The 23,830-nt window shown below is 36.9% G+C and overlaps 1 protein-coding gene across 1 annotated transcript in view; it reads left to right on the forward strand.

Moving 5' to 3' along the window:
* TM9SF2 (transmembrane 9 superfamily member 2) overlaps positions 1-23,830 on the forward strand; it is a 53,492-nt gene that overhangs the window by 10,325 nt on the left and 19,337 nt on the right. The window contains exons 2-9 of the mRNA XM_055542937.1: positions 6,846-6,913; positions 8,630-8,723; positions 12,086-12,213; positions 17,306-17,435; positions 18,741-18,865; positions 19,750-19,861; positions 21,418-21,497; positions 22,275-22,383. Of these exons, the coding sequence (XP_055398912.1) occupies positions 6,846-6,913; positions 8,630-8,723; positions 12,086-12,213; positions 17,306-17,435; positions 18,741-18,865; positions 19,750-19,861; positions 21,418-21,497; positions 22,275-22,383 (846 nt within the window). The remainder of the gene's footprint in view (positions 1-6,845; positions 6,914-8,629; positions 8,724-12,085; positions 12,214-17,305; positions 17,436-18,740; positions 18,866-19,749; positions 19,862-21,417; positions 21,498-22,274; positions 22,384-23,830) is intronic.

Below are 23,830 nucleotides of genomic sequence, written 5' to 3' on the forward strand. Positions count from 1 at the left end.
CATTTAATTTATTAGTTATTGTGTGACAACTATGAACCTGTATTGTTTTCTTTTTTATTATTACATCATTCATTCTTCACATTCAAAATTACTTGCCTGTAAGCACATGTTTATTAACAACAGACCTAGGATTTGAAATGAATCCAGAAGTCTAACTCTATTCTCCCTCCATACTGAAGTTTTGTTCTCTATTTGTATGTTGTGTGTTAGTTTTTGTTTTTAGATGAAAGATGTGTGGGAAGGATTTTTTTTTTTTTTTTTTGCTGTTTTGGAAAATTTTGTGGACAGCCCTCCACAAATTGTAGACATCCTTATAAATCATAAACCAAGAATGAAATATGTTTCTTAGGTGATGTTAACATTTTTGTTATTAGGAGTAGAATTCGAAGCTACTTTACCAGATCAGGAAAAGTTGATAGGTAAATTTAATGGGATGTTGATACTAGACAAAATGCTGAGTGTGAGATGGATAAAAACTAGTAATGTACAACTAAGAAAATAGCGAGGGAGAGTGTGTGAGTCTTTGGGCTCTAGCCTGAGATGGAGTAAGTGTGGTAATAATCAGTTTAAATGATGCTAAATTTTATAAACAGAAGACTGGCAGGATGTCTAGAAGAGAAATTTTCCTGGCTTCTAGAGCTTGATTCAGAGACTTAAAGTAGACTTAGAGGAAGCCAGTGAATTTGATTTCTAAAGTTGTGACAAGATAGTTTTTTTAAAAGGTTAAACTGGAATTTAAAGTGTTGTGGGTTTCCTAAAGGGGAGTGAAGTAGGGAGTAAACAGTTCAGTTCAGTTCATTCACTCAGTTGTGTCCGATTCTTTGCAACCCCATGGACTGCAGCACGCCAGGCCTCTCTGTCCATCACCAACTCCCGGAGCTTACTCAAACTCATGTCCATTGAGTCTGTGATACCATCCAACCATCTCATCCTCTGTCGTCCCCTTCTCCTCCCACCTTCGATCTTTCCCAGTATCAGTCTTATCAAATGAGTCAGTTCTTCGAATCAGGTGGCCAAAGTATTGGAGTTTCAGCCTCAGCATCAGTCCTTCCAATGAAAATTCAGGACTGATTTCCTTTAGGATAGACTGGTTGGATCTCCTTGCAGTCCAAGGGACTCAAGAGTCTTCTTCAGCAGCACAGTTCAAAAGCATCAATTCTTTGGCGCTCAGCTTTCTTTATAGTCCAACTCTCACATCCGTACATGACTACTGGAAAAACCATAGCCTTGACTAGACGGACCTTTGTTGGCAAAGTAATGTCTCTGCTTTTTAATATGCTGTCTAGGTTGGTCATAACTTTCCTTTCAGGGAATAAACATCTTTTAATTTGATGGCTGCAATCACCATCTGCAGTGATTTTGGAGCCTAAGAAAAGAAAGCCTGTCACTGTTTCCACTGTTTACCCGTCTGTCTGCCATGAAGTGATGAGACCAGATACCATGATCTTCGTTTTCTGAATGTTGAGCTTTAAGCCAACTTTTTCACTCTCCTCTTTCACTTTCATCAAGAGACTCTAGTTCTTCACTTTCTGCCATAAGGGTGGTGTCATCTGCATATCTGAGGTTATTGATATTTCTCCCAGCAGTCTTGATTCCAGCTTGTGCTTCATCCAGCTCAGCGTTTCTCTTTATGTACTCTGCATATAAGTTAAATAAGCAGGATGACAACATACAGCCTTGACATATACCTTTTCCTATTTGGAAAGCAGTCTGTTGTTCCATGTCTAGTTCTAACTGTTGCTTCCTGACCTACATACAGATTTCTCAAGAGGCAGGTCAGGTGGTCTGGTATTCCCATCTCTTTAAGAATTTTCTACAGTTTGATGTGATCCACACAGTCAAAGGCTTTGGCATAGTAAGTAAAGCAGAAATAGATGTTTTTCTGGAACTCTTGCTTTTTCGATGATCCAACAGGTGTTGGCAATTTGATCTCTGGTTCCTTTTCTAAATCCAGCTTGAACATCTGGAAGTTCACGGTTCACGTATTGTTGAAGCCTGACTTGGAGAATAAACCATGGGGAATGGTAAAAGGGGAGACAGACTTCCAGAAGTATCTTAGGCTAATTTGGATCTTAAATTTGCAAAAAGAAAGATGTGAAATGTTTTAATTTACTAGTAATATTAAGCTCTTGTAGTAATAAAAAGCCACTGGGAATATACTTCCAGAAGCTCTCTTAAAGTGATATGAAACAAAGAGTAGTAAATTTGGTCATAGGTAAGTTAAGAAAGTATATTTGAAGGAAAAGAGTTAAAAAGTATATCTTTGAGGTGATGAGCTCTAAACTATCAGTTATAAAACTTAAAAAAGAGATGAAGAGTGCCATTGAAGAATTGATGCTTTTGGCCAGAAAGGCTAATGAAAAGTAACAATGTCATCCTATACGTATATGAAACTTTGATGTCTGTATCTTGAATTCTGCCTATAATTCTCAATGGTACACCTTTTAAGAAAGATATGAGAGTAGGGCAAGGTCCTGTGAAAAGCAGTTGGCATGATCAAGGAAATATGACAATTCAGAAGATTAAGACCTTTCCGTTTTGAAAGATTAAGACTCAAAGGAGAGATGAGAGAAGTCAGAAAATGAGAATAGGGTTTTCCTTGGGTCTTATAATCCTACAGCCAAGAGATGTACCATGAAACTTCAGAGAGAACATCATAGGCTAGGAAAATATCTTGCCTCATCCATTAAGTAGAAATGGAAAAAACTTTTACTCTAAATTTATATGCTCTTCAACAGTGTCCTAATTTTTTTTTTTTTAATGGCATCAGATCTCTGAACCTTTTGCCCTGTTTTGGGTTTCCAAAGATGGGCATTGAAAGAACATTGAAAACTACTTGGAAAACAGAGCTCGGGGCTGAACTCTAGGAGTCCAGTCAGCTTGCTTTCTGTTTTGTAGGGTCCTGATCTAAGAATTATGTTTACATTTTTAAGTGATCAGAAAAAAATTAAAAAAAAAAATAATATTTAGAGATGAGTGAAAATTACATGAAAATCACATTTCAGTGCCCGTAAATGGTTTTACTGGACTGCAGCCAGGCTAATTCACTTCTGTAATGTTTGTGCCTGCTTTTGCACTACGATCGCAGAGACTGTCCAGAAAAGCCTAAAATATTTACTCTCTGGCTCTTTGGGGGAAAAAATTTGCCAACGTCTGGGATAGACTAACATTTGAGTTATTTTTTCAGGTAAAGAAAAGTTTGTCATGACTAAAGGCTATATAAAGGGTACTAAGCAACATTTTATTTTTTTTTTTTTCCATTACCATGCTGTCCTATGTATAAGCCATTAGTCTCCTGTGACCTCTTAAATGTAAAATTTTAAATAAAAATTTAAATTCAGATCTTCAGCTGCACTGACCACATTTCAAGTGACCGACCGATGGTCTCGTGTGACTGGTACCTACTGAATTTGACAGTGCAAATAAGGCTGTTTTCATCATTGCTTAAAGTCTCTTGGACATTGCTGCTTGATAATACTTACATAGTACTCTGTGACAGGCTCTGTTCTTGAATCTTCTCAGAAACCACTTGCAGCAGAGATTATTATTACCTTCATTCTACAAATGAAAAAACCAGGGCCCTGGGAAGTGAAACTAGTTGTCCAGGATCCACAGCTAGTAAATGTCAGAGTCAGGATTTAAACCCAGGCAGCCTGGCTTCAGAGTCTGTGTTTTTAATCACTTTGTACTGAACAAGGTCGAGAGTAAGGAGTGTACTTAATCGTAGCACAAGGAAGTTAGCTTCTGTGGTGAAAATGTGGCTCTGGGGATTTTGAGACTCAAAACATAAAAAGTTGTATAGAATATAGTAGCTATATTCCTTCCTGGAAAGAAATGTAAAGATGTGAACTGGACTAACTTTTTAGAAGCTTTTATTTTTCATAAGATAATATTAAGTAGAGTGCTTGGATTCTGGTGTATCTATGAAGTATTCTGGTGTATCTGTGAAGTATTCTGGTGTATCGGTGAAGTACTCTGGTATATCTGTGAAGTACCCTGGTGTATCTGTGAAGTACTCTGGTGTATCTGTGAAGTATTCTGGTGTATCTGTGAAGTATTCTGGTGTATCTGCTATGAAGCAGTGTTGACCCCCTTATAATTAGTGAAAATTATTTTGGCAGAGTAAGCTGTCACCTGGAAATTTTGCCTTCAGAACAGTTACAAATATTTGTGATAATTACTCAATCTGTAAGGTTAAAATATCAGGCCCTAATTGTCTTCTTAGCCAAAATGACCAGTGATACATTCTTGAATATTTTACACAAGGAGACAGTTAAACTTTTTTTGTGTTTGAGACAGTGTTGCCGTTGAGTTGTCATTTTATTTGAGTACAGTTTTAGGGGGTTTATGTGCTACTGTTCCAGTACTGTGTACAGAGGCTGATGTCTTCCATTGCTGATCATGAATACTGGAAGAACATTTTAGTGGGTGAGCAGTGTAGTTTGGGCATTCCGTATTCTGAGTATCATTACATTTATTTGGTTTTTTTAGTATAACAGATTCATGGCACTTCATGTATTAGGCACTGTTTGATGTACTTTATAAATGTTAAATTCTTATACCTCTGTGAGATAAATAACTATTATCCCCATTTTGCAGATAAAGAAACTGAAGCACCCATGAGGAAACTGAGATGTTAAATAATTTAATCAAGGATAAATAGTGGAGCCTGGAATTTGAACCCAGGCAAAGAGGCCCCAGAGGTCTACTCTTGCCAACTGTTTTGGTATTTTTCCAATGATAGTGTATTAGTTTTTGAACATTGAACATCTTGTCTCACTTTTGGGGTTTTGACAGGTATAGAGGACTGCTGACAGCGTTAGTAAATGAGATAAAAATGGGAGATGTGGCTTTATGCACTTGCAGGTAGCCTCATGGTCAGAGTCCAGAGGCAGCCATAGTGATCTAAGCCTATAAAATACAGGTAAACAGCTCCTGTTTGTTTGTTTTTGATTAGCACCAAAAGTACTTCAGGGCACAAATTACTTACTGATATTTTCAACTGAAGAATTCTGTCCTGAGTAGCAGTGAGCCACACTATTGGGAGAGGGGTACATGGGGTTCTGTGGAACTTCAGATATGCCTTGGAGAAATTCAGGGAGCTTCAGTAGGCAGGCGTGGCTTTAAGTTAGCCCAGGTTTCCTAGGAAGTTCATTCAGCTTTGCTCTCTCTGCCCTGTTGTTAAACTTGATTTGGTCTTCATGAATTTCTTCTCTGTTACTGCCTTTGTAGTTAGCATTCTCAAGTTGATCCTTTAAAGCTGTCCTCCAAAGCTAAACCATGCTGTCGTTGTCCATCTGCTGTCTGCTTAAGAGCATGAGATTGTATTTCTAGGACAGTTGATCTGAAAATTTCTTAACCTACCTGGCATTTCTTTTTATTTCTTTAGTAGTCTGATGATGTTTAATAGCTAATTTTCTATCAATAGGCATACTGCGATATGTGTCTAGTTTTTTAGTGGACAAGTCTGCAATATACATTCTTATATATGGTCTCTTGTGCATGGTTGATTTTATTTCTAGGGGGTAAGTTCTCATAAGTAGGAGTGCTGGGTGGAAGATTTTATGTATTAATATTTTGCTTTTCAAAAGGCTATAACCACTTCACATTTCAAAGATCCACAGATGTTATATATAGCTTTTGCAATTTTTTGGCCCAAGTTTAGTAGTATCTCAGCTTAGTTAAAAATGTGTCTCAAATTCATATCTTCAGATTTTTAAAAATAAATGCCATGACTGTTTATCCTCCTACACTTAGATATCTCAAAGGCACTTCAAACAAAACATATCTAAAGGCAAACTCATGATCTCTTCCCCCAGACCTAATCCTCTTCTGGTGTCCTTTTTTTTTAACTTGTCCAAATCAGAAACTTGGACAAGTAATTTGTCTCTGGTCTTTAAACTTAAGACATTTTTAAACTCTTATCTTTACTCTCTCTCTCTTTCTCTCTCACACACACAAAACAATCAAAGTCCTGTCAAAATTTATTTTCAAAATATTTCTTGGCTGCATCCATTTCTCTTTTTCTTCTTGCTGACAACATTTTTTCAATGCTTGAATGCTGTGAGAATGTTTTTTTTTTTTTAATTGTTTAAAAATTATCTTTGTTACAGAATGAAATACTGGACATGAAAACCAGATTTTAAAAAAAAACAATCTATATAGATGTGGTGAATGATTTATTTTAAATGTCTTATTACATTTGTTAGAAATTTTTAGAACATATTGAAAACATTTAGAAAATATTGGAGACATTTGCAGCTGAAAACTAGTCAGTCAGTTCAGTCACTCAGTCATGTCCAACTCTTTGCGACCCCATGGGCTACAGCACGCCAGGCTTCCCTGTCTATCACCAACTCCCAGAGCTTGCTTAAACTCATGTCCGTCGAGTTGGTGATGCCATCCAACCATCTCATCCTCTGTCGTCCCCTTCTCCTCCTGCCTTCATTCTTTCCCAGCATCAGGGTCTTTTTCAATGGGGCAGTCCTTCGCATCAGGTGGCCAAAGTATTGGAGCTTCAGCATCAGTCTGTCCAATGAATATTCAGGACTGATTTTCTTTAGGATTGACTGGTTTGATCCCTTTGCAGTCCAAGGGACTCTCAAGAGTCTTCTCCAACACCACAGTTCAAAAGCATCAATTCTTTGGCACTCAGAATTATTTTGTTGTAATTTAAATGCATATAAATCTACTCAGTGCATGGATTTATAAGAGAACTCTTTAAAGTGAGTTGGATATCATAAAATTTCACATTTCAAAAGTCAAATTCCTTTTCGGTTCTAGGCATGACTTAAGTTTTGGTCTCCAGTTGCTTATATTCTCATTCTGTATTTTCTCATTTTCAGGCTGAAATAGAACTATTCGTGAACAGGCTTGACTCAGTGGAATCTGTTCTTCCTTATGAATATACAGCGTAAGTTTCTCGACTTGGTTTTCATACGAAATTTTATGTCTCATCAGGATTTTGTGCATTTAGAACTTTACTTTCTCCACAGTTAGTGGTAAGTTCACATGCATTTTAAAAATGTACAGGGCCTGAAAACATTTTTAAAGGGGGTATTCTTTATTTCTAAAGTAGGTTTACAACGTGGGATGTGATCTCTTGATGTTGCTTTGCAACACCAACTGAAACTATGGACTGTGGACTTCCTTTTTTACCTGATGGACAAATAGCTATCTTGCTTTCTTTAATTTTTTTGATTATTAAAAAACCCACATAGTTTTAATCAAAATCCTTGTGTCCCACATAATCAGTCCCCAGGAAAAACTGCTTTGTTGTCTGCCCCCTGCATTTTTTTCTCTGCATATTCTAATGTACCTGACACATTTTTGTTTTAAATAAAAGTAGGTTTATATATTTTATTTGCACCTTGTTTTTCTCACTGAATCTATTGTGGACAACTTTTCTATGTTAATACACAGCTGCCTCAGTCTTTTTAGTAGCTGTTTATTATCCCTTTTTAGAGATCGTGTGAAGTCTATTTATGCTTTGTTTCACTAATTCTCTGTTTATGAACATTTCATTATTTCCATTTTTGGGATATTATAAAAAATTCTGCATAAATATACTTTTTTTAAAATTTGAGCACTGTGTACCATATTGGGTGTAAAATACAGTTTCTGAATTTTCGTTGGCTTCTAAATTTCTGCATTATCTAAGTTTTGAAAAAAAAATGTTTACTGTAGAAAAATACACAAAAATTTAAGATAATCCTATGGGAATTCATAATCTTAAACATGTATAAGAGGAGGATACAGAATTCATGAGCTAATGGACCACAATTTATGTAACTGTTGGAGACTTTTTTCCTAGTTTTTGTTAAGTAAACAAATCTCTCTCCTTAAATCTTTGTGAATATTCTTGGGAAAACTCAGTGGATCTCTTACATCCAGTAGATGAAAAATCTTCATTAGGAGACTTCCTAGCTCTAGTTTTTATCACTCCAGATTCATCTTCCTTTTACGGCTCTAACTAGTCTGTAGTCATTGTGCTGGTCTCAACCATAGTGAACACAGTACTGCCCTTTACTGTAGCCGGGCTGAAATTTGGCTGTAATGTTCAAACAAATCTGATTAGTAATATCAGGAAATTGTAGAGAAAAGTTTTTAGCTGACTGGTCATGGCTTCTGCACGACTCTTGTTTTCTCAGAGGGTCTGTCTGGCCATGCTTTTCATGTTGGCCGTCGTATCAGGATGAGACAGATAAATTTGACACATGTAAATGTAAATTTGACACATCTTGAAAGGTCATTAAGTGAATATCTGGATTAGAAAGATAACAAGGAGAGGTAAGTTATGCAGAATTCCCTTGAAGAATAATAGGATGTAAATAATTTTATCATTGGAATGAATAATAATAAATTGTATTGTGTCAATTTTTTAAATTCTATCATTTATATCTTAATAAAAGTATTATTTGAAAATCAAAGTGTTATAAGGGATAATTTTCCGATTTTTGTTTTGTTTTGAGGAGATGTGGTACATGGAACTTGGAGTAGGAATATATTTCTTATTCATCTACTAGAGCTGCTGGAGTGATAGTACCTAATCTGTCCTCTAGGCTTGCTAGGGGTTTGGTATCTCATTGCTTCCTTTTTTGCTTAAAAGCTTAAATATTCTTGTCTGCAGGTTTGATTTTTGCCAAGCATCAGAAGGAAAACGGCCATCTGAAAATCTGGGTCAGGTATTATTTGGGGAAAGAATTGAACCATCACCATATAAGGTTTGTATACAGTGTTATATAAATGTCATTTAGTTGCATCTTTCCCCCTCCCCTCCCTTACAGAAAAGCCTGTGGTAATTTACTAAGAAGGAATTCATTTCTCTTTTGCATCCAGAAATAATTTCTAAAGTCACAGTTTAAAAAGATCCTTCCCCTTTCACAATATGTCATGAGTAAGTTTGTCCTAAGGAACATTCCTCCAGTCTGTATTGTCAATGATAAGAGTGCTCAGACCCCCTGGCTCACTTTGCAGAGGGATCCAGAACCCCGCTTCAGTCACGATTCTCCATACTACCCTCCTCCTCTTTGGGAACAGTATTCCTAGATTTTCCCTGTTAGTGCTTAGAGCACTGCTTCAGCTTTCCCATTGGCTTGTGGGGAAGTGAACCATTCTATTTTGACCAGTGAAAGTATATTTGAGGTACATTTTTGATGCATTTTTAGGACTTCAGTTAAACCAAGCTGTAAGGACAACATAAGATATTCTCTTCAGTGTATGTACTTCATCATCATCCAGAATTAGTCTGCCTTTTACATCTATTATCTTTTAAGCCTATTATCATTCTGAATTCACAGTCCCCTGTTCAGTTTATATATATATATATATATGCTCTCCTGCTGCACAAAGTACAATGGAGCTCTTTTAGAAAAATTAAACTCATTTATAATAATAATATATCACCATATACAAAGCTAAATGGTACAAAGAATATAAAATGAAAAGTAAGTTTCTGTCCTCTCTTCTGCCCTGTTCCAGTTTCATGTTAACCTTTCCTGAAATTTTCCATTTTTGCGAGCACATATAAATAGAATTAAATGTGTATATTTATGTTTTAAAATACTGTTCTGCACTGTGCATTTTTCTTTAACTTTCTGCTTGGGCGTCGGTGTGTGCTGAGCACACGCATGTTACTGGCTGTAACTTGACCCCGGGTTTTAATCCCCCAGCCTCACAGCTTCCTCTCTTGGTGTCCCTTCTTTCCATGATTAACTTCCTTCCTTGTTTGCTCACTGAGCACCACCATCCATCTCCCTTGGCACTTACTACATTGAGCATCTGTCCAGCAAATCCTCATGCCTAGATTAGTCCCACTAACCCCTTACCCTAACACTGTGTGTCCACCATGCAGCACTGAGAGGAACACATATAATTGTACAAGTTGAATTCACTGCAGGTTGATAGTTTTCAACCATGAGTATGTCATCTTAAAATATTTTGAGATTTTCTACTGCAAAGATGCCAGAAATTAAAAATTTTTTCAGATAGATTTGAATGCCTGATAAGATGAAGTCACTAGGAAATAAGGAACTCAGAATATATGGACATGAGCAGTAGTGAATGGGGCAAGCATACTAACTGTGTGACATTTCCCTGCTGTGAGTATGTTGAGATTACTTTGGGAATTGTCACATTCTTTTTATAGCAGAGAGTGGTTTTATATAAATTGTATAACTGCCTGAAAATCCTCCCTTAGTCTCTCAGCCCCATCTTTCTGTTTATATGCCTTGACCTTGGGAAATGATGGAAGGTGGGAAGAGCATCAGTAAGTAACACTGTCAGTGAACTTGAAGGGCAGCCAGAGTCTCTGACAGTAAACGGTAGAATATTCAGGTCCATAGAGAAGTTTTGTTCCCTTTGGTGCAGACTTTAAAGGCAGATTACTTCTTTAGTAGGATTCTACTCAGGGTTCTTGGTATATAAAGACTGTTCCTTGGCTTATGCAAAAAATCCTTCTTTTAGGCCTAATGCTTTTCAGGTTTAATTTTGTCGTAGGAGTTGAGGTAAAATAGAAGAACAGAAGGAGCATTCTAAAATGGAGAAAGAATATGCACCTAACATTTTCTGTGAGTTTTCTAGAATTTTTTAGGATCAAGATTTGTGCTAAAACAAATTTTTTCTTAAAGAGACAGAGCAGACATTTCTTAAGATCAAGGCATAGGTTAACAGAAACATAGACTAAAATATCAGGTATTTTCCCCCCAAGCCAGCCATAAATGTATTGACATATTTTTCAGTATTGATTTCAGTATTGATTCTTTATCCATTATTTTCAAAGAATTTTGCCTTATTTTAGATCTGTAGTAAGAGCAGTGGTTAACAGCCAGCAACAGAACAAACCCCAAACTTGCTTTGCCGTCTTTTATCTATGACTTCTGTTGAGGTCAGGAAGAAACAGTGCAGGACATCTTATGCATTAGGTGAAGCTGGAGCTACCTATCATAGGATCAGAAAGTCTCACATCTAACCACTCGCATTCACTCAGTTAACACAGCCGCTGATGCCTTTCACATGCTGGGCACTGAGTTAGGTGTGAACAAGAGAGAAATCTCTGTCCTTGTAGATCTTGTGTTCTGATGGGGAGAAAGAAACGAATTGCTGAAATACATAGCATGTCTGTTGCTGATGAAAGAACTGTTGAAGATGAATCAAGGAAGAAGGTGGATGGAGAATTTGCAATTTTATTTATTTATTTTTTTTTAGAATTTGCAATTTTAAATAGGCCAGAGAAAGTCTCACCTGAGAATGTGACATTTGAGCAAAAGACTTGAAGCAAGTTAAGGGAGTGAACTCTGTGACTACCCGGGGGTGGGGTGAAAAAAGCAGCAAAAGCAGAGTCCTAAAAACTTGGAAATAGATTTGTTAAATTAAGACCTAAGTAGCCCCTGGTAAAGTAAGCCTATATGATATAATATGTTGTGAATAATACGTGTGTATGTGTTCATGCTCTCAAATAAGTCCTCAACCCCAGAGTTGGAGGACTCCTTACTTAGTTTTTAAACTTTGTTTTAAAAAATTGTCAATTTTTGTTTGAACTTCATTATTCATGACATCTTGAAAATGGACAGTCTTTTCAGTTGTGAGTAAAAAGAATCACATTTATACTGATTCTGGATAGCCAGATTTGGCTTTTTCTCATGTCATCACAGTCTGTTATTCACTGCTGAACCTCCCATCACCTGGTGCGTAGGAGGCACTTAACAAATATACACTGAATGAATATACAGACATAAAAACTTGTCTGTTTATTACTTGAAAGCTGTAGGAGACATTACTATGGAGAGACAGGTGGTGTTTTGTTCTCCATGTGGGTTTTTTCCTCTCTGAGGACTCATTTACATTTAAAAATCGGTAAGTTGGAATTATCAAAGATAAAAACTTATTATCAAAAGAAATATTGATGACAGGTTTTTAGAGAAACAGTAAGATTGAAATTTAAATGTGATTGAGCTATGAGGAGGTTTTATGTTTATTATCAATATTAATGCTCTTAATTTAATGAGAATGTTTTGCTTTTACTCTATGTTATAGGTGTGAAGGACCTGATTATTTTAATTTGCTTTCCACTTTATTTTTAATACAGTTTACATTTAAGAAGGAGGAGACGTGTAAGCTTGTTTGTACAAAAACGTACCATACAGAGAAAGCTGAAGACAAACAAAAGTTAGAATTCTTGAAAAAAAGCATGTTACTGAATTATCAGCATCACTGGTAAGTCATGGAAATTTGGGATTTGGGGCTTTTTTCTTTCACAGAAGAAGCTTCTGTTTCATTGAGGTGTGAATTACTTCATGGACTAAATAAAATGTAGCACATTTATTTGCCAGAGGATTACTAAGGTTGACAGCTTGAAGTGTCATTGTTGAACTCTGCTTAGATTATTGTGCTGTCTGCTACTTGTTTTGGCACATAGACCTGGTGCCTTGAGTACTTCTGTTAATGATGTGTAGTTTAAAGAAGTGTATTTATGCCTGGGGAAGGGACCTGAATCAAACTTTTAGAAAAATACCATTATTTTATACTTGTGGACCATGAAAAAGACCATAAGGGGAAAAAAATTAACTTTAATTTGATTTTTGAGAAATAGCATCTATTTCAAATAAAAATCCTTGTATTCTGTGTAATGTTTTTTATTTTATAAGCATGATGTAACATTAACAAGGTGTTTTAGCAGTTTGCATCATAATAAAAAAGCATTTAAAACGTTTTTCCTTCCCACGTACTATTTACCTACCATACAATATTCAAACAGTATTAAAAAAGAGTTTCAAAAATGCAGCTTTTCAAGGATAACCAATTGTTATTCTTCCAGATAAATTTTCAGCAAATGCCTGTATTCTGTGGTCTACATGGTTTACATATGTTTTACCTTTTCCAAAAAGTATACGGTGCTAGAGGTGGTGAACAGGATACTGTCTTGAACGTTGGTCCTGTCGCTATCTCAGATTGACCCCTTTGCCCTCTCTCGTTGATCTCAGTTAGGACATGACCCAATCCCATGACTCAGTAGGATGGTTGGGACCTCTGATTCCCTCCTGCCTCCTGGGTTCCTCCCCATCCTCCCTTCCATACACATACAGCAAAGAAGTCCTGGAGAGGAGCAGCCCAGGGCCCCATGCTATTTACCAGCTAGTCTGTGATTAGGGGATTCACTCTGATTGGCCAGACCTGGGTAGAATACACCTGAACCACGTAGAAATGAGTTTCCCATAGCAGAGCTTCGTTAGAAGGAAGGAAACTTGCCCATTACACCATGTCAGCTTCTTTCTTATCTGACCCTCAGTACAAACGGCAACTTAAAAGTCCCCTCCATCTCCTCCTCATTTCTTTGGTTTCTGGTAAGCCAAGAGCATTTTTCCTCTAAGCTACTGTTGCTGCTGCTGCTGCTAAGTTCCTTCAGTCGTGTCCAACTCTGTGCGACCCCATAGACGGCAGCCCACCAGGCTCCCCAGTCCCTGGGATGCTCCAGGCAAGAACACTGGAGTGGGTTGCCATTTCCTTCTCCAATGCATGAAAGTGAAAAATGAAAGTGAAGTCGCTCAGTCGTGTCCGACTCTTCGCAACCCCATGGACTGCAGCCCACCAGACTCCTCCATCCATGGGACTTTCCAGGCAAGAGTACTTGAGTGGGGTGCCATTGCCTTCTCCAGGCTACTGTTAGATTACTGCTTAATTGCTGAGTTAATGTAACTTGGGACACATTTCTGACTAATGTAACTTGGGATACATTTCTGACTCATAAGTAATTGAAAAGTTTCCCTTGGTGTTTTTGCTTCAAATTGTTCTTTCCAGCCTACAGAATCACATTTAAGGCTCAGATTTGCCCCTGTCATCTCCATTTTCTCTGACAGTTGATCATTTGTTGAATGAATGAAAGAATGACTCTTAATGGCATATGGGTGAATTTTTAGCTGTCTCCTTTACCCTCGGTTCTTAAAATACTGTTAGAGTCTTGCTCCTAAAGATAACAGAAGCAGTTCTTCCTTTGTCGCTTCCCAATAATAAAGTACTTAGAAATACTTTCAACTTACTTATGATGCAATTAACGTAGGTATTGTTTTGATCCCAGTATGCTTAATAACAAGAATAAATAATGTAAAATAGTTGCAAACTTAAGCTATTCTTCTTAAAAAAAAAACTGGAAAAGTACTGGTGAACAGTGATTTTTGTTGTTGAGTCAGAGAAGTTCATGATTTCAAAAAAATCTATGCCATATCACAGATATACAGTCTGGTAAATCTAGGCAATGGGGTTTAGTCCTTAAATCAGTTCATTACACACACATTTGGAAAATATTGATTCATATTGATGAATTCATGTGAACCATTAGTTGAGTATATTTCTGTCCTTCAGAGTTTTTTTACTGTGTAATTTGATTTTAAGCACAGGTAACAGAGTTGACAGAAAATATCATGAGCGTTTAGAAATATGAAAGATGGATGATAAAGTGTTCTCTACTACTCTCAGCTTCGTTTATCCTGCTCCCTAGGAGCAGCACTGTTTATTCCTCATGTATGTCTCCAGATTTCTGTGCATATGTAGGTATATAAAAAAATGTGTGCCTTTTAAAATAACAGCTGAAATATTGTACACAGTATTGCACACAATTTTGCAAATTGGTCATTTTAAGAAAACACAGGCATTTTTCCATGTAAAGCACAACTGTAGATCTATGTCTACCTCATTCCTTTTGTAATTGTATAGCATTCCATCATAGGACTGATCTGTAGTTCTTCCTTTATAATATTTTAGCCATACTACCTTTTGAATGATTAAAATGCCTGATTATTTGTTAGTGCACCAACTCATTATTCTTGTTATAGAGAACAGTTAATTAACAGTAGTTAATATTCATATCTAAATTGATGGATACTTTTAATTCTTATTTGGGATTTTAGAACATAATTTGAGGATTTCTTGGCTTGCTCTGTCAATAACCTAAGCTACTTCTTGATTCTTGAGACTGAACAGTAAATATTTTGATACCAGCAGTAGACACTTAAATCCCTGTTCTTTTCATGGCCTGTGATTATGCATTTTCCCTAAGTTTTGCCAAATACTTGGGTCTTTGTGATATTTTATTTATAAAAGCATAATTTATTTAACTAGTTATCAAAGTACTTACATTTTTTATTAATATCATAGAATTGCTAGACTCTGGCTTATTGGACAGAAAGGGGTCTTTGAAGATACTTTAGTCTAGTGAGTACCAATCCTGGATCTCAGTTGGCTGGCAAAGAGGAATATTAGAGTGGGTAGCCATTGCTTTCTCCAGGGGATCTTCCTGACCCAGGGATTGAACCTGGGTCTCCTGCAGTGCAGGCAGATTCTTTACCATCTAAGTCACCAGGGAAGCCCCAAAAGTAACGTAAATGCCGGGTTTCTTTGCTTTTTGCTGCAATTTTTTGGGTGTATTGTGGCAACATGGGTTATTTCATTTTGATCAGAAGCTCTAGAAGTTTTTAAAAAAGGAAACTCTAGACATTAATTTATTGGGAATAGCAGTTATTAATAAATGAAGCTTGACTGATAGAAGTGTTTCAGATGGAGCCCATAAAGGTAGAGAATCATAGAAGGCATCCCTTAATGATGAAAAATTGGGACCAGTTATTCAAGCTTTAATTTTCTGAGTTGTCTTACATATTCTTTTTCACTAGTTGAAAATAGTATTTTTAATATTTTTGGTGTTACAAATTTCAGTAGCTACAACTTTCTAACTTAGCAAGGCAGTAATTGAAAATTATATTATTTGAACTTATACATTTATATCCAAGGATTTTGGGGTTTGTTTTTTTGTTTTGTTTCCAACCAGTATATCAAGGCATTATATAAATGGTAAATTTAGGATATTCACCTTAGTTTCTCATTTTCTAACTAGCACTATAATAGTTATACAGTACTTTCTCTGATATGATAGCATAAAGATATTACAATTAATATATTGCTAGTATATATTCCAGAGAAGGTGATGGCACCCCACTCCAGTACTCTTGCCTGGAAAATCCCATGGACGGAGGAGCCTGGTAGGCTGCAGTCCATGGGGTTGCGAAGAGTCGGACACAACTGAGCGACTTCACTTTCATTGTTCACTTTCATGCATTGGAGAAGGAAATGGTAACCCACTCCAGTGTTCTTGCCTGGAGCATCCCAGGGACTGGGGAGCCTGGTGGGCTGCCGTCCATGGGGTCGCACAGAGTCGGACATGACTGAAGCGACTTAGCAGCAGCAGCAGTATACATTCATTGATTGAACTTCATTGTCTAAAAAATTGAAGCAATTAACTGATTCTTGAGGCCTCCTGAAAATCTGAATTATTTATATTATATAACATAGTTTTCATGCTTCTAATAGTTTATAGTCTTTTCATGGGAACTGCAAGCCTGCTGGTTATAATAATAAGCAACTTAATAGTGTAGGTGATTCTTAAATGTAGTACATTGGGTACTATTAAATAACATTTAAATGTGACGAGATGTGTTTTATTAAGTCATGAATGTATACCTTGAGTGAATATAGAATCATAATTTTACTTCCTAAGGTGAACGTTAATTAACAAATAAAACATGCCCTGGAGTGTTGTCTTATGACTGTAATAGAGCTAGTATATTTTTAGTAATTATTTTTATTTGTATCCTGTGGTGTGTTCTGGGCATTGGGAGCCCCATGCTCAGACTTTAATGTGGTTATACAGTACTACAGAATTTTATTCTTAAAAAAGTTTCTTTTCACTATAGAACTTGAAAGATTTATTTCTTTAGCTTTATAGCAGCCTTTCATTTAGACATAAGTTGGATTTACACAGTTTTAATAGATACTGTAATTTTCACTTTTTCACCTGGCCCTTAAGTTAAATATTTCCCCATATCTTGCAATTATATTCTTCTCCTTTTTTATTGAACTATCTGACTAATAAAAGATTTATTTCTATACTGTTCCATAAGCTGTTCCCAAGAAACTAAACATACTGTTTCATACCTATTTAGAGCTTTTGAGTGTTCTACTGAAGATAAATTATACTTAGGTATCTAGATAATGACATTATTAAGTTAGTGATTGCAGTAAATTAACTTACAAAACTCCCTTTCAAGAAAGCTATAAAGATTTTTTTCTCACTATACTGTGTCATATATTGGCATAATACTATCACTTAAAAAATACCACATTCTATGTAATTTTTTGTGTGTTGTTTTGACACCTTAAGGCATTTCTAGACATTTAAATTTTACAGAGTGATGACAGATTAGGTGAGTAATTCCTAGTCATGTTTGGTGGTTTGTAACTTGACTTTCATTTCTGTGCACAGGATTGTGGATAATATGCCTGTAACGTGGTGTTATGAAGTTGAAGATAGTCAGAGATTCTGTAATCCTGGATTTCCTATTGGCTGTTACATTACAGATAAAGGGCATGCAAAAGATGCCTGTGTTATTAACGTAAGTTTCTGATAAACTAACTCGGCTACTTTTAAAATAAGCTTTTTGGTAGAAGGCTTCAGTCCTTATCTGGACACAAATTGTTACATTCATCAAATGAGTACTATTCTCATGTTCTGAAGGACAACTGCTCAGTCTTTTTGGGGGGTGGGGGTGGCTGCAACACAAGGCTGTGGCTTCCCATCCAGGGATTGAACCTGGGCCACCACAGGGAAAACGCCAGGTCCTAACCACTGGGCTGCCAAGGAACTCCCATACTTGAGTTGCAGTTTATAACTCTGAAACTAAATAATTCAGATGTGGTTCAACATTTACTGGCATTGTCTATTACATGCTAAATACTATGCTACAGGCTTAGACTTTGTATGTTCTGACTCTATTAAAAAAATGTTCTTAGTGGACTACCAGAAAGACCTCATTGTAAGTCCATGAAATTTGTATTGCAAAGTTGAGTCCATAGAATATTGTATTGCAAAAGTTTGGGTATTACATACACCTTTTTAAAAAGGTATCAATCTTTGAGGCCATTCTTTTATGATTAAAAAAAAAAACAAGTAAAGGCATTAATTGAGAAAGTAGTCAAAATTATTGGGGAATATATATCAAATTTTGTATAATGAGGTCAACCTGGTTTAATCTCTTAATGAATATAACCTGAATATCAACCTCTTAATGATATTCAAACATACACACACATATAGTGGGATATTATAATACTTGGCCATGAAAAGGAATGAAATAGTGCCATTTACGGCATCGTGGATGGACCTTAGAGATTATCAGAGTAAGTAGTGTAAGACAGGAAAGACATATATAATATCACTTATATGTGGAATCTTAAAAAATAATGCAAATGAACTTATTTACAAAGCACACACAGATTCACAGACAGAAAACAAAACAAACTTATGGTTACCAAAGGGGAAGGGAAGAGGAGGATAAATTAGAAATTTTGGATTATTTGATACAAACTACTAGCTAAGCAACAAGGTCTTCCTGTACAGCACAGGGAGCTGTATTCTGTATTTTGTAGTAAACTATAATGGGAAAGGAGATATATATGTAACTGAATCACTGCTGTATACCAGAAGCTAGCACAACATTGTACTTTAGTTAAACTATACTTCAATTTTTTTAAAAAAAAGGGAGGGGAGTTTAAGCTTAAAACTTACTCATTTTTATGGAAAAGATGAAAACTCTGTCTAGGTTCAGATTTTCCTGCATGGTGTGGCTCATTTTAAAGTTTTATGTTTTGATTCTTTTATAGCCAGTGTTCTAACACTAACTTTAAGTTCTGTTCCACAGTCAGAATTCCATGAAAGAGATACGTTTTACATCTTCAACCATGTTGACATCAAAATATATTACCATGTAGTTGAGACTGGATCCATGGGAGCAAGATTAGTGGCTGCTAAACTTGAACCAAAAAGGTAACTGTGAAATAGATAAAAAACATAATTAACTGTAAGCGAAATTTAGACCCAAAGAATAAATATTTTGGGCCTAGTTAGCTTTCTTTAATCAGTGTTCTGACATATAATTTGGTATTTTAATTGTTTTTACTAAAACTCCCTTCAGCATGATTTGTTGAGTAATGGGTTGTCCAGAGAAACCATATGAATATTTGGTTTCCTGACATAGTAGGTGGTAGGCAAACCAAGGTGCCCTCTTGTTTTGTTTTCCAGTCACTTTCTGACACCTTTTCTGTGTCAGCCTGGCATGGAGAACATGAGTGCTCAGGACCGTGTTCCCTTTTACAGTGGAAAAGCAGAGGCCAGATGAGCTGCTTAGTGTGTCGTATCGCAAGCCTTCGTGAAGTGTTAGATGCCAGTATGTGACAGGTCATTGCAAGGGCATCTCTTCAAATTACCAGTTTTTTTAGTGTGACCGTACCTATCATTTATTTGGGAGGTGCTTTTTTAATTGAGTATTCTCCCCCCCCCGTGACTCCCCCTGCCCCCAACACCAACTGATATAGCCATTTTCCCATGCCACTAATGGTAAAGAAATGCATACCATAATAAGATGGCAGTTAATTTACACTTCCTCAGTGTTTGTTTTGATTTCTTTGAAGATTCTTTAAGTGCTCTTCAAGTATTGTTTTCAAAAGTTTGGTTCTTATTTGAGTAATTGCTTGAGTAACGGTTATGTATAACTAAGCCCTTTATATGAAGTAAAGATTTGTACAGTTCAGTGTGATTTGAATCACTTTTGACTGTCAGCAGCGTTGTGAAATATGTACAGGATCTCTAACCTTTACTCCATTTTAAAAAACTACTTCATCAGCATCTTGCCGAAATGTTTCTTCTCACAGCTTCAAGCACACCCATATAGATAAACCAGACTGCTCTGGACCCCCCATGGATATAAGTAACAAGGCTTCTGGGGAGATCAAAGTTGCCTATACTTACTCTATTAACTTTGAGGTGAGTGTGATTTTATCTTTAGTATAACTCAGAAATTGATTTTAAATTCATATTACTTAAACTAATTAAAAATATTAATGATCAGGCTTGTCAAGTAGATAAGCTTTTAATGAGCTGATTTTTGGAATAGTTTGTCAGTGCACCAGGCAACATAATCATGCTCAAAACTAAGTCTTCATTTAAATAAAAAGTACAGGGAATTGGAGAACTGAACCTCATTAAAAATGTTAAGCCATAAGAGATACAAACAAGGCAAAAGGTAGAAAAGAGGCATAAAGGATGGTATGAAGATATCCAAGATACACAGCAAGCATTGGTATGTGTGCTGCCAAAGTGAGCACTGCAACAAGCATTTGGGAAAACGACACCACTTTTGAAACCAGGATTTGAGTGTGATTGTAAATGAAGAATTTCCTGATAATAGATGATTTATTATACATTCACTTGAGGGTTTTATTAGGAGGAAAGTAAAGTTTATTGCATGAGAATCTTGGGCAATATTCCACCTCTATTTTTAATAAACTATTTTGGCAATCCAATCTAGTTGTAACGTTTACTGCCCCCATATAATGTGTAATTTTGCAAGCCTGGTGCAGTAAATAATATGCCTTTCCTTCTGGATATTAAGAGCTCCTTGTGGGTGACACCTGCTAGAGGCTAAGGGTGCCTAGGTTATGACTTTGGTCTGGTTAAATGTCCCAAATGTAGATAGATAGCATCAAAGAGAATCAAGAGTAAGCTATTCCACTCAATTTTCTGAAAAAATTAAATACAGCTCCTAAATCATAACATTTAAAATAAGCCTTTGCCAATTAAGATTTAAAACAAGACTTTAAAAAATACAAGTAACTAGATACTGTTCAGTTCAGACGCTCAGTCGTGTCCGACTCTTTGCCACCCCATGAATCGCAGCACGCCAGCCCTCCCTGTCCCTTACAAACTCCCGGAGTTCACTCAGACTCACGTCCATCGAGTCAGTGATGCCATCCAGCCATCCCATCCTCTGTCGTCCCCTTCTCCTCTTGCCCCCAATCCCTCCCAGCATTAGAGTCTTTTCCAATGAGTCAGCTCTTCGCATGAGGTGGCCAAAGTACTGGAGTTTCAGCTTTAGCATCATTCCCTCCAAAGAACACCCAGGCCTGATCTCCTTTAGAGTGGACTGGTTGGATCTCCTTGCAGTCCAAGGGACTCTCAAGAGTCTTCTCCAACACCACAGTTCAAAAGCATCAATTCTTCGGCGCTCAGCTTTCTTCACAGTCCAACTCTCACATCCATACATGACCACAGGAAAAACCATAGCCTTGACAGACGGACCTTTGTTGGCAAAGTAATATCTCTTTTGTTATTTTTTATTTACTGCTTAATTTCATCTTGATTTTCCTGAGTCTCGAGTAAATCTTGCTCAGTGAATCTTATGACTGACTTTAGTTATGGTAATGAGAAACTGTATTTGTTGATTGGAAGGTTAAGCTCTGAATGGAAATCTTTGGATTTCTGGTATACTTTGTTGGCAGATTCTTATTCAAAGAGTTGTTTGTTTTTTATAATCTGTCTAGGAAGAGAAGAATATCAGATGGGCATCTCGATGGGACTACATTCTGGAGTCCATGCCTCATACCCACATTCAGTGGTTTAGGTAAGACTACAGCGTAATCTCCTTCATGCTCTGTCCTTATTCTGTTCTCTGTCGCTTTGAGCATCTCTTTCACTCTAACTCTCGCCAGTTACTCAGAAGGCTGGACTTTTGAATTAGGTAGACTTAGATTCAGTCCTGGATTTTGGTCACTGGTTGTGAGTCAGGCCAGATCACCCAAGTGCTCAGAGTCCATTTCTTCATCTAGAATTAACCTGTCTCACTGTGCTGTTCTGAGGATTGAAGGGAGGTAATGAAACAGAGCATTTGAGCACTTTATCTGGCATGGAAGAGGGCTCAGTATACAAGCTGCTACAGCTATTAGGACTGTTTTTTATAACTAATAATTAGGGTTAGAGTTATTGTTACTGAATTTCTTTCTTCAGAACATGACCCAGAACTTTTATCTAGAGAATTGTTCAAGGTGCCATTACTCTCCTTTTCCTACTTCACTGACTAATCTTTTTGACGCTCATTAATTTACTGAATAACTTGTTTTTCAGTAGATTTCTTGAGGGTAGAGACCAGTCCATTATTGATCCTTGCAGCTTATGGTGTGTTAATTTGGGCACAGTAGTTATTAATGTTGACCATGGACAAAAAACTCTAGTTCTCAATAGGCCATGAAGCCAGAGCACAGTTCATTGAATTTGTTTGATTTTAGGTCAGTTTTTTAATTGATTAATGCTGTTTTAATGTTACTCAAAAAATTGTTTTTAAAGAGTTCTGCTGATCCAATGATTAAGCTCTAGGTTAATTCTGACATGCTTATTTCTGCAGCATCATGAATTCCCTGGTCATTGTCCTCTTCTTGTCTGGAATGGTGGCTATGATTATGCTACGGACGCTGCATAAAGATATTGCCAGATATAATCAGATGGATTCTACAGTGAGTGAAACATCTGAACTATTCCTTGGTCTGCTGTGCATAGTCTTTATTTTTTTCTTTGGAAAATTTTTAAATAATATCTTTAGTCAGAATCTACTTTTAAAACATTTCTTCTCAGAAGTGATCCTGAATTGACATTTTTGGATAAGAAAATGGTCCTTAAGAGTTGGTTTTGTTGGTAGAGACTTAGTGACTGCAGCTCTCAGAGCTGAACTGTTGACAGTCTCGTCTGCACCAGTAGAGGCTGAGGAGCAGTGCAGGTGCAGGAGTCCAGCTCTGCCCTTCTTTCACTTACGTGCTGTCAACTCTGTTTCCAGCAGATGTTCAGTTTGGGAAGCAGCAAAGTTAAGTAGAGTAACTCCCAAGCAATTTTTATATGTGTATATATTTGATTTTTTTATAATTAATTTTAACTGAATTTATATCATTTCAACCTTTTGGTGTATTCAAAGTAATTTAATGTCTCAGCTTCATTTTAAGTTGTGTAACATTTTGCATTTTATACTTTTTCATTTCCCAACAATGATTTGTAATGAATACATAAAACTCAGGTTTTCATTGTTTTCTCTTCCCTAGCTTCTTAGCCTCCTCACCCATCTTTCTGTCCTGTTCTAATTAGAAAAAAGAACATGTTAACATTTAGAAGCTTTTTAGCACTTACATGCTACAGTTTCTTTCCCATGATATTATTAATTATATGCCTTATTAAGTATTTTATTAAAATAAGTTCACAATACTCTGTTCATAATTGGTAATTCCAAATAATTGCTGAGTTAATGGAATTTTTTTCTTAATTGTTTAGAGGTGCTTTGGGGTACGGGACAGAAAACCCCATTTCCAGTCTTCCTCCCATTCCCTGCCTCCTGCCAGTCTCTCAGGGTAGCTGTCAGAGCAAGTCTGTTCCAGAGTGTCAGGTCATTTCACTCTGGATCACAGCCCTCCAGTGACTTCCATCCACTGCACTCAGAGTGGCCAGAGTCGGCCCTCACGGTGGCCCGCGAGGCTCTGTTGTAGCCCCTGGCACTCTGCTCCAGCCGTGCTGGCCGCCTTGCTGTTCCTCAGACACGTCGGTCATGTTCCTGTTCCAGGCTCCTCCTTATAGTTACTTTTCTGCCTTCCTCTAGTGTCCTCCCTCAGAGAGTCCCTCACATTCTCCTGGTCTTTACTGAGATGTGCTCTTCCCAAGGAGCCCTTCCTCACCGTCCCATTAAGATTACGTCCTCTCCACCCACACCCTACACCCATAATTCCCATCACCATCTCATGTACTGTGTATTTTGGTTATTTGAGAAGATCTGCTCACAGGAAGTTGTCTGTTATACTCGCTGTAGGATCTCTGGTATTTTAAACAGTACCAAGCATGTAGTTGGTGATCAGCAAATATTTGTTGGAATGAATGAATTAGCCCTTGATGTACCAGACTTGATGCATTGCTGGACTTACGACT

The sequence above is a fragment of the Bubalus kerabau genome, chromosome 12 (genome assembly GCF_029407905.1).
Source record: "Bubalus kerabau isolate K-KA32 ecotype Philippines breed swamp buffalo chromosome 12, PCC_UOA_SB_1v2, whole genome shotgun sequence".
Lineage (NCBI taxonomy): Eukaryota > Metazoa > Chordata > Mammalia > Artiodactyla > Bovidae > Bubalus > Bubalus kerabau.